We start from the raw sequence: 15242 nt of genomic DNA, 5'->3' as shown, positions 1-15242 counted from the left end.
GTTAATCAAAAATGTTATTTTTCAGTAGTTAAAGCCAAACATGAAGCAATGAGGCTATGAAGAGGAGTTTAAATTGAAATTTAAATACAGTAATCCCCAGTACAATAGCTAATTATTTCTATATTAAGCATTAAGTAGGCACAGCATGTTACAAATTAAAAGTAGCTTTATTTCCATTCATTCAAACTTATTCTAAGGACTAGTCTAAGTGGCTAGTCTTTTTTTAACTTGACTCTATAAATATTTAAAATGGAAAATCACAACTAATGACAAAATATTTACATACTAAATCATAGTAAGCTCATATAATAATAATGTGACACAGTAACACTTGGGTTCGTTATGAATTGTGACAGAACCACTAATGTGTACTTTTACATTATCACCATTCTTTTCTGACATTATAGAATACAGACAGACAAATAAGATAGATAGATAGATAGATAGATGGATGGATGGATGGATGGATGGATGGATAGATAGATAGAGACAGTCTAAGCCATAGATGTACTGAATACAAAGGTACATAGACTATATTAATATGTATCATTTCGCCTCTGCGGAAAAGCTGGATGAGATTGGAAAAGGCAGCTTCCTGTGTTCCAGCTTCATCATATGACTCACAGCATTGATAGGAGCCACATACAGATACAAACTGTTTTGAATGTATTCACTGGCCTACCTGCATCAATGTCTGATGTTCCTGTATTATGGGCATGGCAGTTCCCCTTCACCCAGCTCTGATATGTCCTCCTAAGTACTAACTTAGTTTTCTTTTGAATTTTCATATTTGTGTGTAGGAATGAAGAAAAATAAAGAAAAAAAAAGACATACTTGAAAATACTGATACAGCAACAAGCAGCTTACACTCTGTAACTGTGTACCTGCATAATGCACCTGATAAAACAATAAGTGTGGCTACAAAGCAGTGATCAAATTGATATAAGATGCTCATGGACACATAAAAACAAGCTTCAGAATAAAAATGACAGAATAAGAAAATTAAATCATGGTGTAATTTCACAGCCTTTTTTATCTACATAAATTTTGTGTTATACAGTACAATTTCTCATTCTTAAAGAATAAAATAGTCTATGTAGGTTTAGGGATTTATGCTCAATTATTAGCCCAGGGCAACATTCCCTATTCTATTACAAACCTACGCAGTAAACACATACATAATATCCCTTAGTCTTTTAATTTAATGTGGAAAAAAAGTGGCACCAGCATTTCAATCTGGAAATCAGTGAGATGAATCTGACAGATATCCTTCATTTTTTAAAATAATTTCTCATCATTCCATTATGCAGATTGTAGTCTAAAGATACAAATTTAAACATCTCAGAAACTGAGTTGAAATTCAAATAGGAAGTCAGACTGCGCCCCCTACTGCTCAACAGCACAGCCTACACAACACTAAAAGCCTGTAATATGACTGAGCAGTAAAATCAACAGCTGGATGTTTTTCATTATGGCCTCAATGTAGTTTGTCATATTGAAAAGGTATATATTTGAATGCTACTTGTTTCTAAATAAGATTGGTTGGAGGAAAACAGACTTTTAATTTGTAATGCTGTGTTAAACAGTGCAGCAAAAAAAATAAAATGAGGTAGGATGAGCAGAGGCATACAGTGAAAGATGCCTGTAATAAATTTAAATATATAAGTTGGTTATTTTATCTGGCTGGGTTTAACATATTTTGTCTTAAATAAATGTATGCACGTATTTTACACTCTCGGATTATTAACAAATATATTAGCATGGAGGCGAAGGAGCCAAAAGCAACCAACAATTATATCACAAATTTTGGCAGGGAGTTTGTTTCAGAAAGAAAAAAACAAAACAAAAAGCACACTTGCAATGAGTGTGGTGTGTGTTTTATTTCACAGTAGTCCTCTAGATTTTCCAACGTTTTAATCCACCGTAATGATGGAGCTGTATCTGAATAATTGGATTCCCTCACATAGTGATTTGAATCTTTAATGCAAGCTTTCTTTGCATATTTCCTAATGGAAATAGATGTGCAGCACACACACACACACACACACACACACATATATACACACGCATACACACACATTTTACAAAACTGATATTTATATTTCTCATATACATTCCTACTAGACTTTAGAATCACCCTTGGCCTTGGTTAGTGTGTAACTAAGTCATTCTGTCTTATCAGGCTTTGGATGGCAGTTTGAGACTAAAAAGATTGCTTATGTTAAATATGGCCTACTTTTTAATCAGTTTGTTTAAGTGATCACATTGTGTTGTGAAATGCACTATATCATGGATATAGCTCTCGAAACTAATCTCGGTTCTGATTAATGACGTACTGGAAATATTTTTGCTTTCAGGTGGGGTTCAGAATGGGTTATTTGCCATTTTAAGCACAGCCACCTTTTGTTTGAAACAATGAGGACTGTAAACAAAAAGCCTCCAAAAAGGTGGGGCTGGGGTGGGGTATGTCAGGAGTTACTATGTGACTCCCTCACATTATCTTGCTCTGTGTTGTCCAGTGCAAAAATCCTTTGTAGGGGTCAGTTCAATTCTGAGATTTCTTGGCTTCTAAGTAGGAGATCTAGGAGAAAAGAGCAGAAGTATCACTACAGGGGTAATAATTGAACTGACTACCCAGGAGGTTGAAGGACCTGAAATAAAATGCATTTTTAGCAGACTGGAAGGGACACATCCTGCATTTCCATGGGGAAGAAATCTGTTGAACCGCCCAGTCCATGAGTGTTAAAATAACTGAATAATCCTAAATGGGCTCGGTCAAGAGAATAAATAATTCAGACAAGAATTTCAAGTTTGCCAAGTTGCAGACATTTGTATATGCATTCACTGACTCATTCACTCCTAACACTTCCAGTTTGTCTCATACCATGTGGATATGGACATGTTTCTCACCAAGCTTTTTCATAAGTATATTGATTCTTTCAGTGACAATCCTTCTGAATAGCTAAAATAAGTTGCTTTTGTGTCATACTAGTTTATGTTTGTTAGAATGTCCATGTTTAAACAAACAAACAAACAAAAAAAAAAATACACAACCATCCAAGGACAGAGTCCACACCAGCCAGCCTGTTCAAGCTCTTAAAATGTTTTTGGAATGTTTATTTTAAAAGCATTCATTGCCCTTGCTCATTGATATTTTCTTGTGTTGTTAGGTTACAGTACTATTTTTACGACCATCCCTTTGTAAACGATATTACTTTACAAAATATTATTTGAACAAGGTGTCATTTGTGAACCAAAACCTTCACTAAATCAAACTCTAACCTCTTGAGTGAAAGGGGAAAAAATTGGAATGATGCATGCTCTGCTGAGTCATGTGGCCAAAATGGGAAACAGTGTGCAAACAATGTACATGTAATTGAAAGTTACAAGCAGAAACACTGGATTTGTTCAAATTACATTGAACAATTTTGTGGAGGATTTTGATCCATTGACAAACTCATTCAATAAATAGACTTAAAGCTACTTGTCTGTCAGTTCTGTGTTTTCTAAGTCTGAAAACAGAAGCAAAGGAAAGGAATGAGTCAGTGGATGGCAATTCAATAGATCATGGTCAGTATTTCATTAATCAAGATCATTCAGGATCAACACATTTGGAATAGGGGTGATTTATAGTGCAAATGAGAACTGCACTTGTGAATCTGAGCTTACAAATACTCTTTGGTGGATTAAATTGTGCAGGTTATACCAACTTCAGATTAAAACCACAAAAAATATAGAAAGCCTCTGTTTTTGTTCAAATCTTTACTGTGAGACAGTGGTAAAAGCCCTTTCAAAGAGAGAAACATATTAAAAGTTCAGAAGTCTTCACTTGGTGCTTTACTGTACAACGTCAACATACTTCCTGAAGGTGCCTTGTTTTTTTCTTTACTCTATTGTGCATGTATTTTCTATACATGTACTCTAGGCATACCACTTATTGATATTCAAATTGTTCCAGCAGCAGTAATTTCACATATAAAAATAAATTAAAATTCTTTTGTTCAGAAGTTCAGTAACAATAGTGTGCATTTTAACTGGCTTGTCCTCTCAGGTGAAAGCCCAAAGCTGGAATCTGTCCGCTGAGTTGCAGGGGACCATGGAGGGGTTTTCATAGCGAGCACTCAAGCACAGCTTCCGCCTGCGGTTATAAAACAGCTGATTCTACAAAGCCAAAGAGGAGCACACAGAGAGGCGATTGACAACACATCACTGCTATCCAATATAAGCAAACACCAAGAAATTTATAGCCAGTAATACAAGGGAAAAAAAAATATCTCGCCATCTCTAAAAATCAGAGCAAAAATGCACAAAAAACACTGATCGATTCATGTGGTAGACTCAGGGTAAATTGGTAAGGGATAAATCTTTATTGTTCACTTCTCTGCTACCTTAGACAACCATGCCCTGACATGTTATTAAATTTAACAGATTATTACACTTTTTCCAACCAACAAGGTCTTTACAGAGAACTATGCTACATGCTACAGTGCTTTAGGCCATTCAGAACTCATTAAAGTGCTGCTTAAGCACAGATCAAACAGCATGACTAACCACAGGGGAGAAGGATTAGTAAACAGTGTAAAAATGTGGCAGCTCTTAAAGTTTCATTACCTCCTGCAGCTCCCATTTCTGTTCAGGTCCAGTGAAGGAGTTGTGGCCTTTATACTGACAATCCTGGAGTTTCACTGCCCCATCAGTTGCATGCAGACAAAGCTCCTTCTGAATGTTGTGTCGTATTTCATGGTGCGTTGAATACTCAAAATACTATATAGGTATGAATTTAGGGGGAGAAGGAGGCCATACTTTAATACAAAAGCCATTTGATAGGTTGTGGATTTCATACATTGCATTCAATGGATATGGTATAAGATAGGGACTAATTTACATTTTTCTTTTAAAATAATTACTCCAAAAAATATTTGTTAGAGAGATGAAAATTATTATAAAGAACTATTAGCTGATAATAATTAAATTGTTGTACCTGGTTGCCTCCGAGGCCATGGCATGGGTACATTATGAGCGGCTTGCCTCCCTCATTGTTCTCTCCTACATCCAGACACATGTCCTTCCCTGCATTCTTTATCTAGGGAGAAAGTGTGCATCCAGTCAGAAACTAAAAGACAGTGAGATGGGATAGATAAAGACGAGGGTTCGATGAAAAAATAAATTGGAGAAGGCCGTCAGGGCAGTAAGATCCAAGCTGTTAAAACATGGAACCAAGCTTTCTCCAAGACCCTCTGCAGGGAGAGATGCATTGTGGGAAACCACAGTGGCCAGACACAACATTCTGTGGTCTGGAGTATTGGAACGAGGGATAAGACAAAGAGAGGAAAAAGACTGAAGGTAGAATATGGAAAGCCAAATGGGGGAGGAGAGGTGTGGGGGAGAGGATCAAGAAAAAGAGTGTGTGTGTGTTTGTGTGTGTGAGAGAGAGAGAAAGTGAGGGAGTGAGAGTGAGAGTGAGAGAGAGAATAGGGAGAAGTGGGTAATAAATGGGAATGATGACTGAAAATGAGACCAATCACACAGACTAAAACACACTCACCGAGCCAAACTGCAATGGGTTGAGATCAGGCATGAAGACCTCAGGGTAGACGTTCTTTAAATACCAGGAGAAGCTCTTACACTGCAGCCTCTCACGGAGTTCCAAGCGCTTAGAGACGTCTCCAAACATTCTCTGCGGAAACAGACCCACACTGCCGTTAATAAATGTGAATAAATGGGAAAGAAAGAGTTCATTTCTGAAACAGCTTGTGAATCAGGAGAAGACCATCCATTCTGTTACCCCAGGCTGTATAGGAACTGGTTTTAGGCAGTCTTTCCCCCTTGGGTTTAGTCTAGCAGCAGGTCTTGGCTGCATGTTGAAAGTCTGGTGATGGTTTTCAGTGGTTTGGGCCATGAAAGAGCAGCAAGTCTTGGATTCAAGTTGAGAGTCTGGCAAGATGCCTTTAAAATCAACTCAACAGTGCAAAATGACCAAGCAATTTTTTCCCACAGCAAATATGTGGCCATAAATCTTTATAATTTGACAGCACAACCATCTAGCCATTCAAAATGATGAATATCCAGAGTGCATCTAGTATTGTCTTTATGCTGTGCCCACGTGAGCCATGACTACCTAAAAATTTAATAAATTCTCAGTGGAACGTTCTTAGATATGTAGAAAACATTCATCATCCCAAAGAGGCCTTGCTGTGCAACCACAACACTATGGTGTTAAGTATGATCCAATACACATTATAGGAGGCCCTACATCTGTTCATAGACAGTCTAGACACATGTGGAAGAACACCATTAAGACAACTTGGTATAATGTGAACATGAGAAACTTGACCCACAAAAAAACAAAGGATAACAAGAACAAGTCAAAGAATGACTTCCTTTGTTCCTCCACTGTTCACTTTATCCAGCACAGACATTATGACCATCTTCTAGACACATGATTAATTTTAGATTTTATTTAATTAAATTATGTTCTCAATGCTTCAATAAAAGTCATTTTCAGTGTCTTGGATTTGTCGTAATCTATGTCTGGAAAATATTAAATCCTCACTTACTTAACTTGGCCTGCATGAGTTAAGTGTCAGGTTACACAATCCAGTTCTTGACAGTCTCAACCAGAGAAGCTGTGTAATTCCTATACAAAAGTCCTATACTGTATGAGCAAGCCTATCAATGTTCTGATGCCAATGTCTATAAAACATTAAAGCTATTGGTCAACCCTTGTCAATAAGCACATTCATCCATCTCTCGACCTGGACATTAATAAAATCTCAGTTGGAAACTGTGAAGAAAATTAAAAAGAGAAGTCACTGCTTCTGGAAGCGGAAGGTGACCCTATACCACAGTGCCAGACAACTGTAATCAGAACTAAATGCATAAAAACCCGTGTTACCTCTTTAGACATCTGCGCCGCCTGCTGGTTCCTGCGGTAGAAGATCTCCTTGTAGTTATCCATCCAGACCTCAGCCAGCCTCACCTGATTACGAGCAATTACTTGAGTGCCTTTGGGGAAAGTGTGAGGGCTTTTGGTGCGGAACACATGGCCCACAATAGAGCAGGGAATGATTTCCAGCTGACCCCCACACTGCCACACCTGCAGGCATGGAAACAAGTTGGGAAGATATGTGGATTATTCCATATACTACTGTGAATGTGTATACAACTTCAAGTGCTAATTGCAATTTGAATTCTGTTTTGTGGGCCTTAAGAAAAGCTATTGAATATATTTAAATTTGAGTATGTAGGTTGATATTTTAACAAAATTTTCAATCCTAAAAATGATCAAAAACAGGGTTTCCAGGGTCATGGTATTTATTCCAAATTGGGATAGTTTTGGAACAAGTGATTTGATAAAGCAAGTCCACATGTTCCTTTTTTGGCTAATTTAAACAATAGTCTGTAGCTCCTAAGATTCTGTTTAAAGGCAAATAACTGGAATTAAATCTACACTTGAATCTAAACAAAGGGAAAGTGTAATTTTTTAAAGTCTATGCAATGGATAATGATCAGGCAATGATTGTGATGAATCTTCAATCCACGTTTTTTTGCAATCCAGAAACACATGTTCACCAAGGAGAATAAGATTCCAACCCAAAGACAGAGAAAAACACATTAAAACACAAAAAGCTCCCTTTTCCATAGCCTGACATTTTTGGAATAGTTTCAGGTCTTGTTGTGTGGTTTTTAAAAATAGTTTGGCTGGGGTTTTTGCCCTGACCTGGCAACCTTGTCCAGAACATTGAAATGTTATCCTTTGAGTCATTTTTTAATGAGGACAAAAAGCAATGACTCACTATAGCTCTGTCTTTATTTGTATTTTTGCACATGATACCAGAGTGAAAAATTCATATATTTATATAAAATACATTAATGAGATATGTTAAGTGTGTGTATATATTATATACCCTGAAGGACATTTCAATATTCTCTCCTCCCCAGATCTCCATCTCCTCATCATAGCTCCCAATGTGATAGAAATAATCTCTAGAGATAGAGAACAGTCCTCCAGCAAATGCTGGTGTTCTATACAGTTAGGAAAAAACATTTATTCCAAGCATTAGTAAAACATAAATCAGCAGATTTGTATGTAAATCTAAGCAAATAGAATTGAAGTGCAGTTCTTTACAAAGTTTTCCTGCAGTTCAGCTAAAATGTTTTATCTATGTACTGTCTTACTTGATGGGGTAGGTCTCATCTTTGCGCCGGTTTTTTTCATGATCAGGCAAACTCTCCCAGCCAAAGGACAAGGCCCAGTCAAAGTTGCCCCGATTGTGGTTCTGCCCGTACGGAGAAGGCTTCATGAACTCAAACGTGTTCAGGTCGATAGTTGTAATGTCTGGACTCACCACTGCAGTGTAGTTCTCTGCTATCCTGGCTAGCAAAGGCTCCAGCCAGCCATGAAAACATTCACCTGCACAAAAAGAGCATGTAAGAGAATAGTCCTTTACCACTGTGGTAGAAGTCGGAACTGAGTGTTTCAAGGATGTTTAAGCTTCAAGCACTCGGCAGGGGGTACGAACCAAACTAACATGCCAAGAATAACAGTGTAGAGCTGCATGCTTCTAAGGCACTGGTGCGTTGGAAAATCTCTATGTAAACAGTGTGTGAAACCACACTGAATAATAACAATTTTTATGAGCTTAACCAGCATGACATAGAGGCACACACTTTCCAGCAAGGGCCATCATTACCATTGCCATCATGTGTGCTTCACTAGATAAAAAGCTCTACAGTGATTGCCCTGCAAGGTACAATATGGGTGTGTATGAAAACTCATATGCATGATATCTCATGATGACTCAGTATTTTTGAACTTACAGTGAGCATCAAGGAAAGTGAGAGTGTCTCCAGTGGCTACTGAGGCTCCTAGCAGTCGAGCAGTGATGAGGCCTTTTCTTTCAAGTTGTCGCACCACACGCACAATGTGCAGTTGCTTGAGATACTCATCCAGCTCCTCCTTCAGCCGTTCTGTATGGTAGACAACCAGTCTGTTACTGCTAAGAACACAGGCACTAAACTATGTCATGTTAGATGCTGGAATAAAGTCCATAAGTAATTGTATAGTGACCATTTTTTTGCTGATTTGCCAACAACGTGTATCTGAAATAAAATGATATTTTTGAGATCAAAGTGCAAATATCAGAGCTACAACATAGAAGATTTTAAAAGGTGTCAGCAGTGTATGCATGAAGAAAACAATCATAAAGTAAAATGTTTCAACACACAAAGACCACTACACACTACATAGGGATAAATGTGTCAGAGACAACCTAAAATAGAAGCCTACACCAGAGTGGCCTCAATTACCCTAGGCCTATGGGGTCTGAGGACAAAAATATTATGACAAAAATTAACCTGTAGCAGAAGAAAGGGAAATGAGGAAAGTATGCAAAAAATAACCTCCTAATAATTCAAAAAAATTGAAAGGCATGAATGGTAGCCAGTAGATCTGACTCACCTCTCTTTACTGATAATGTATTTAATCGAGAAGCATCTTTTTTTGTTCTTTCCCAGCTTACTACTTGACATACGCCACTATAATTTTTGGTAAAATTATCACATCATCAAAGATAATAAAATCTCTGGTTTACTTATAACACACACTTAGCTTCCATTTCAAGCCAATCTATAGAAGTTGTTTGGAGCTCACAAGCTTAGTGTTTTCAACATGAATAAAAATAAATTAATAGCATAAATAATGATTTGAATGAAAGCTTGTTTCCGCCTTGTTTAAAAAATAATAAAAGATAATTGCGATCTCATAATTGTGATTTTAAATCTCAGAATTCTGACTTTAAATCTATTTTAAATCTATTTTATGACTATTTTCCTTGCAATTCTTGTATTTGTCGTTTAAAATGCACAATATTTTTCATTATTCTGACAAAATTTTATCCCAGTTACTCATTTTGATCTTGCTGTATGGTCATGCATAACATTATAGAGTATTATTTTGTTTGTGGTTTCACAAATAAAGAGACCTTTTTATAAAGCTAAGACTCCGGACTCTTAAAAGAACGTTACAGAGGAACTGGTTGTGGTGTAAACGCAACAAAACAGATTATGCAAAAGTGGCATATTTCAATTAATGAGACTTTAAATGGACAAAGTGTAGCACACGACTGTTATATACGCGTCGACGCCGATGACCTTGCAAACGAAGCTCCGCACTTTGTTCATCTAAAAGTCTCATTAATTGGCAGACAGTTTCTCTGTCTGTAATAATCCCAGACATCCAAAATTTCTGGTGCATCCACTGATAGCCATGTTGATGTTCTGATGCCTGAAGCTGTTGGTGTATAAAATATGCCACTTCTGCATCATCTGGTTTGTTGTATCTACGCCGCCACCAATTCCTCTGTAACGTTCTTTCAAGATTCCAGAGAAGAATTGCATTTATTATTTTTTAAAACGAGGCAGAAACAAGCTTCCATAGATTTGTTTATCTGTAGGATGGATAGAAAGTCTTAACTGAAAATAAGTACTTTGGCTTAAATACCGAAAGATTGCATTTTATATATATATATACTTTTAGAGTGAATAAATACTGTGTGTGTGTGTGTGTGTGTGTGTGTGTGTGTGTGTGTGTGTATGTATGTATGTATGTATGTATGTGTATATATATACATATATATATATATATATATATATATATATATATATATATATATATATATATATATATATATATATATGGTCATTTTAGGGAGTAGTTTATAACTGAAGCTTAACAGTGGATTGTACATGGTATCTGAAACCTCAAAAGACCCAATACAGTATATATACACCCATCAGACAGCAAAGCTTTCTGCTGTACAGCCCATTCCAAGCTACTGGTACAAAGATCCACCCAGGCCATACTGTCCTGCTTTAGCAGTTTGCCTAGAGAGCTCTAAAGTGGGCCATCTGACTGACTTTAGTTCAGTTAAAAACTGTGCCGTATTAAAGCCAAGAAGTTGTTACCGTCTATGCTGGCATCATCAACAAGGATGATCTCTTTAAGAAGAAGGGCAGGAGAGGTATGGAGCACACTGTAGACAGTCCGCAGCAACGTGCTCCACGCCTCGTTGTGGAACACGATGATCACACTCGTGGTCGGCAAGGGTGGGCAGCGCCTAAATGTCTGCTCTATGCATCTGAAGGAAAGAGAGAGAAAAATAGAGTGAAATTGTTGGAATTATGCTTGGAGAGATGGAGCAAGACTGATGAATGCCACTCCCCACTGCCATAAAACAGGGTGTACAACCATAAGGTCAATATATCCATGAAATATCTGTGGTTCACTGGATGACCAACATCCTTAACAACAGAAAAGAACAATAAAATGGGTCTTTTTACAGTTTCAGTTGCCTAGTCAAACAAATAAGAACAAGAGCAGATTTGTGTAATTAACCAGACATAGTTCAACATCTTCCTGCTTTTCCTTTTCCCTCTTCAATCAGCCGCCTCAAATAGACAGACATGCTGAAGCAATGTCTCAGGAAAATGTCTGTGGTTGTTCAGAGCAGCAGCCAAATATAAATAGTGTGTTTAGGATTTAGCTTCAGTGTGTGCTAGAAATTGAAATGTGTTATCATGTATACATTTGAATTGTCTAGATCATTTCTGATTAACAGTGAGCCTTCCATGTTTTCTGGACATTTTCTGGATGTTTTCTTTAGTCATATATCATATATTTCTTAACTTAAGCACTAGATGGCACTATGTTTTCCAGTTAGCAAACAAAATTGTAGTGTTGAGTTTAGATTATATTAGGTTTTATAATATTTATACAAAAGGCTACAAGAAATTCCCCCTACTATTGATCGTAGGAACTGTCCAGTGCCATTTATTTACTGTCAGGATCACAATAAAGGTCAGTCTAGTGTTGTTATATAATGAAATACAAAGTGCATACATACTCTGGAGGCCTCGTATCAGGGCCAAGGTCTCGGCTTAGTGAGATACGATCACTAGCATACAGGTTAAAGCAGTGTTTTTCCTCGCCTTTCTCCTTCTCCTTCTGCTCAGCTGGGCCAAGGTTCTCCGTATGGAAGGGTTTCCCCGAGGCACCTGGGGCATTGGGATTTTGTGGGGGCCGTTCCAGCATAGGCCTCAGCTCTGAGGCTGTGTAGTAACCAGGCAGACAGGGCTGACTGCTCCTGCTCTGCTGCTGCCTGACAGGGGCTCGGATCTGCATCTTTGGCATGACATCCCTAAAGTTATTCACGGCCCCCATTACCATGCCCAGCATGGTGTCCCGTTTCTGTGCAATTCCTTTTAGCCAGGGCTCCTCCTGTGGGCTCTGACTGACCACCTCTCTTTGCATAAGGAACAAAAATGTGACAAACACTAGTGCCACAATGGCAACCTTCCATGGGTGTAAACGCCTGCGTAGCAGTCTGCGGATCAAAGTCATTCTTCTGTGGTGGCAATGAATAGTGGGGTGTGTGTCTTTCTGAAGCTTTGCAGACAATGATTCACCTGACACACGATGTGAGCAACATCACTGACTCTTAAACCTGTGAAAGAAGAAAAAGTTTCAGTGAAATACATTACCTGTATCCACAATTATTAAGGGTAATATATAAATAGGGTTACAAAACAATTACATTTTAAAGAAAACCTAGTTTAAATATTTACGAGTATATTATTTTAAAGAGAAAAACTTCAAGGTATTTTACTCAGTTTCAACGTCTTAAGTTCTATGGTTTCCAAGAGAAACATTTTCATTGACATTTAATATCTTTTTAGGATGACTGGGAAATTATCCTCAATGAGTGAAACTTGTTTTTAAGTCTTTTTATACATTCTCCAGGAAATTGCTGCTGAGGTTTTGATCCTACCAATCTGGTAAACTGAAACATAGGGCATTATATATACATATACATGAGAAGAAAAGTGAGAAAAGTTTTCTTACTATATATCATAGTGAGAAACCTTTAGTGAGATATATAGTGAGAAATATATAGTGTGAAAACATATGTATAGTGAGAAAACTTTTCAGTATGTGTAATATACGTGTAGGTATATATATATATATATATATATATATATATATATTTATATATATATATATATATATAAATATATGAGGTTGGATGTCAACAGTTCCTGCACTGTACAATGATTTGTACAATGATAGAAATAAATCAAAATGAACTATAAACATGGGACAGAATGACGTAAAGTGACAGCCAACATGTTACTATGTCAATTCTGCATGACTCAGTAGTGTCAAAATGCCACTTATATAGACCACACATTCATGGATGCCTTTCACTGAAAATCATAATCTTACCCAGACTATATTGCCATAACATACGGTATGCCAGTAAAAACATACAATCCAAGTCTCATCCAGAAAGGTCAGGATTTATTCCAAGCAGAATTCCAACGCGGGAAACTTCTAATAAAGTTACAATCCAACTAAAATCACTTCAGTATTCGTTAGACAATACTATATAAAGACGAATAAAATAGTCCACGTGCGAAAAGTCTGGATCGTATTGAGCTGTTCGTGTATAATCAGAGTCTCTGAGGTTCATCCGGAATCGTTTAAAGGTCTGATTTTATCCCAAGCATAATTCCAACCGTGTCGGACCGTGAGGAAACAGCCACGTAACTAAAGACAGCACGACTGATTCAGGAATCTCGACACTTTACTTCCGTGTGTTGAATCCAGGTGTGCTTGTCAAGGTAAGAAGTTAGGAGGTGAGGCTGTACCACGCATGCGCACAGCCCACCTATACAACCGCTCCACGCCAAGGCTACATAAAGGTACAAAAGATGCCCTTTCTATGGTACTACCCAAGAGGCATGCAGTGCGGTGTCTTAACACTTGACTAACCAATGCATGTTACTCATTTACTGTCGAAAGATAGGGGAAATATAGTTTATGTATCAGACACAGCATCATTTTTATGCATTCTCAGTGTATTATGATAGGATTAATAAAACAAAAAACAAAAAAAACCCACAAAAAAAGTACTGAATAATATGACCTGTGTATGATTATGCTGTATGCTGTACCTACTACATCTGCATGCAATGCGAGTGTGAGATGTAATTTTAGAAGTGAATACAGGACTGGATTTAAATGTGTTCAAAATAAACACGTGTAAATTCGTAAACCCACCCAGAAACTCTGAAAATCACATTTTAAGTCGAGTCAGGTTACGTCCATAAACCGGATGTTATTGCACTTGTTTATGCTTATTTATCGAGTAAGCCTGTAACAGCATGTAGTTTGATACTCTAAAGTTAACGCGCGAGCCCCTTTTTCCCTAAACGGTTGCTGGGATACAGCGAGCGGAGGAACGCGCGCGAGCCGCATCAAACTAGACGCAAGACATTACGCAGAACAGCGCAGACTTCTAATAAAGTTACAATCCGACACAAAAGCACTAGGCTATTTATTACAGATTAATCATTTAACAACAACTGAACAAACTGCGCAAACTTACCCCACGTGCGAAAGGCTGGTTTGTGTTTAACTGCTCGTGTTTGATCGCCGGCGGTCTCACGGAGGTTCATCCGGATTCTTTTAGAGATTATCAAGATCAGTGACAACCCCGGCGTCTGACAGTGACAACAAAGGGATGCAACAAGTAAAGCCCCACTCTTATATGCGATGCCTACTTTTTATTTTGAGGTTTAGGAAGAAAAAACTTACCATCGCACGCGTAAAAAATGTTGATTAATCCATGTTGTATCCGCGCGCGCACAGAGTTGAGAGATTGTAAAGGACAGAGAGCAGGAATGATGGCCATGCGAGTGTGTCTGTGGCTGTTCAACTCTATAGACGGACATGCCAAGAAGGGGCACCAGCTTGAGCTTCAGGAAACTTCCCCCTCTATCCTTCCTTGCTGGCACCTCACTGAGCAAGCAGAGTGGAGCTAGTGCTAAACTGCACAATGATGATTAAAGTTTTGTATAACGAATCTGCATATAGGATCTGTATTGTTTTACTTACTTTGCATTTTATTGATTTGCTGGAATAACCCTTAAACTGACATTACTCCTAATAAACTGTAAAATCCTTATACAGGCTGTTCTCAAATACAACAAAGAGTGTTTTTTTTCACATCGCTTGAATAGGACAGAGTAAAGGATGTCTTGAGAAAGAAAACAAAAGATCCTGACAGTGAAAAGATGGCCAGACTGAAAGATCAGAGAGCTTTCTATATCCTAATTTAATCCCTACTCACTGGAGATGAAATGGAATTATACATTAAATGAGCCTTGTGCTTTGTGATCCA

The 15242-nt window shown here is 37.7% G+C and overlaps 1 protein-coding gene across 4 annotated transcripts; it reads right to left on the bottom strand.

Annotated features, from left to right (window-relative positions):
• Positions 1 to 2050: 2050 nt before the first annotated feature.
• Positions 2051 to 14800, bottom strand: galnt3 (UDP-N-acetyl-alpha-D-galactosamine:polypeptide N-acetylgalactosaminyltransferase 3 (GalNAc-T3)). Of its 4 annotated transcripts, none has more exons than XM_060876634.1 (12): positions 14657 to 14800; positions 14448 to 14562; positions 11904 to 12503; positions 10966 to 11138; positions 8821 to 8970; positions 8179 to 8413; positions 7908 to 8025; positions 6896 to 7096; positions 5546 to 5677; positions 4982 to 5083; positions 4612 to 4764; positions 3097 to 4161 (listed from the first exon to the last, which is right to left on the bottom strand). In XM_060876634.1, exons 3-12 carry the CDS (start codon positions 12398 to 12400, stop codon positions 4048 to 4050), a joined length of 1875 nt encoding a protein of 624 aa, XP_060732617.1. In that variant the 5' UTR covers positions 12401 to 12503; positions 14448 to 14562; positions 14657 to 14800; the 3' UTR covers positions 3097 to 4047. The 4 variants fall into 4 exon arrangements, with proteins under 4 accessions (XP_060732619.1, XP_060732617.1, XP_060732618.1 ...); XM_060876635.1 differs by lacking the exons at positions 14448 to 14562; positions 14657 to 14800 and adding an exon at positions 13283 to 13653 and having other exon boundaries at positions 10966 to 11023; positions 11072 to 11138; XM_060876636.1 differs by lacking the exons at positions 3097 to 4161; positions 14448 to 14562; positions 14657 to 14800 and adding exons at positions 2051 to 2581; positions 13283 to 13653.
• Between the last annotated feature and the right edge of the window lie 442 nt (positions 14801 to 15242).

This window comes from Tachysurus vachellii, chromosome 8 (genome assembly GCF_030014155.1).
Source record: "Tachysurus vachellii isolate PV-2020 chromosome 8, HZAU_Pvac_v1, whole genome shotgun sequence".
NCBI lineage: Eukaryota > Metazoa > Chordata > Actinopteri > Siluriformes > Bagridae > Tachysurus > Tachysurus vachellii.
Note: the sequence above shows the minus strand (reverse complement) of the source record. Positions and strands in the feature narration are given on the sequence as shown.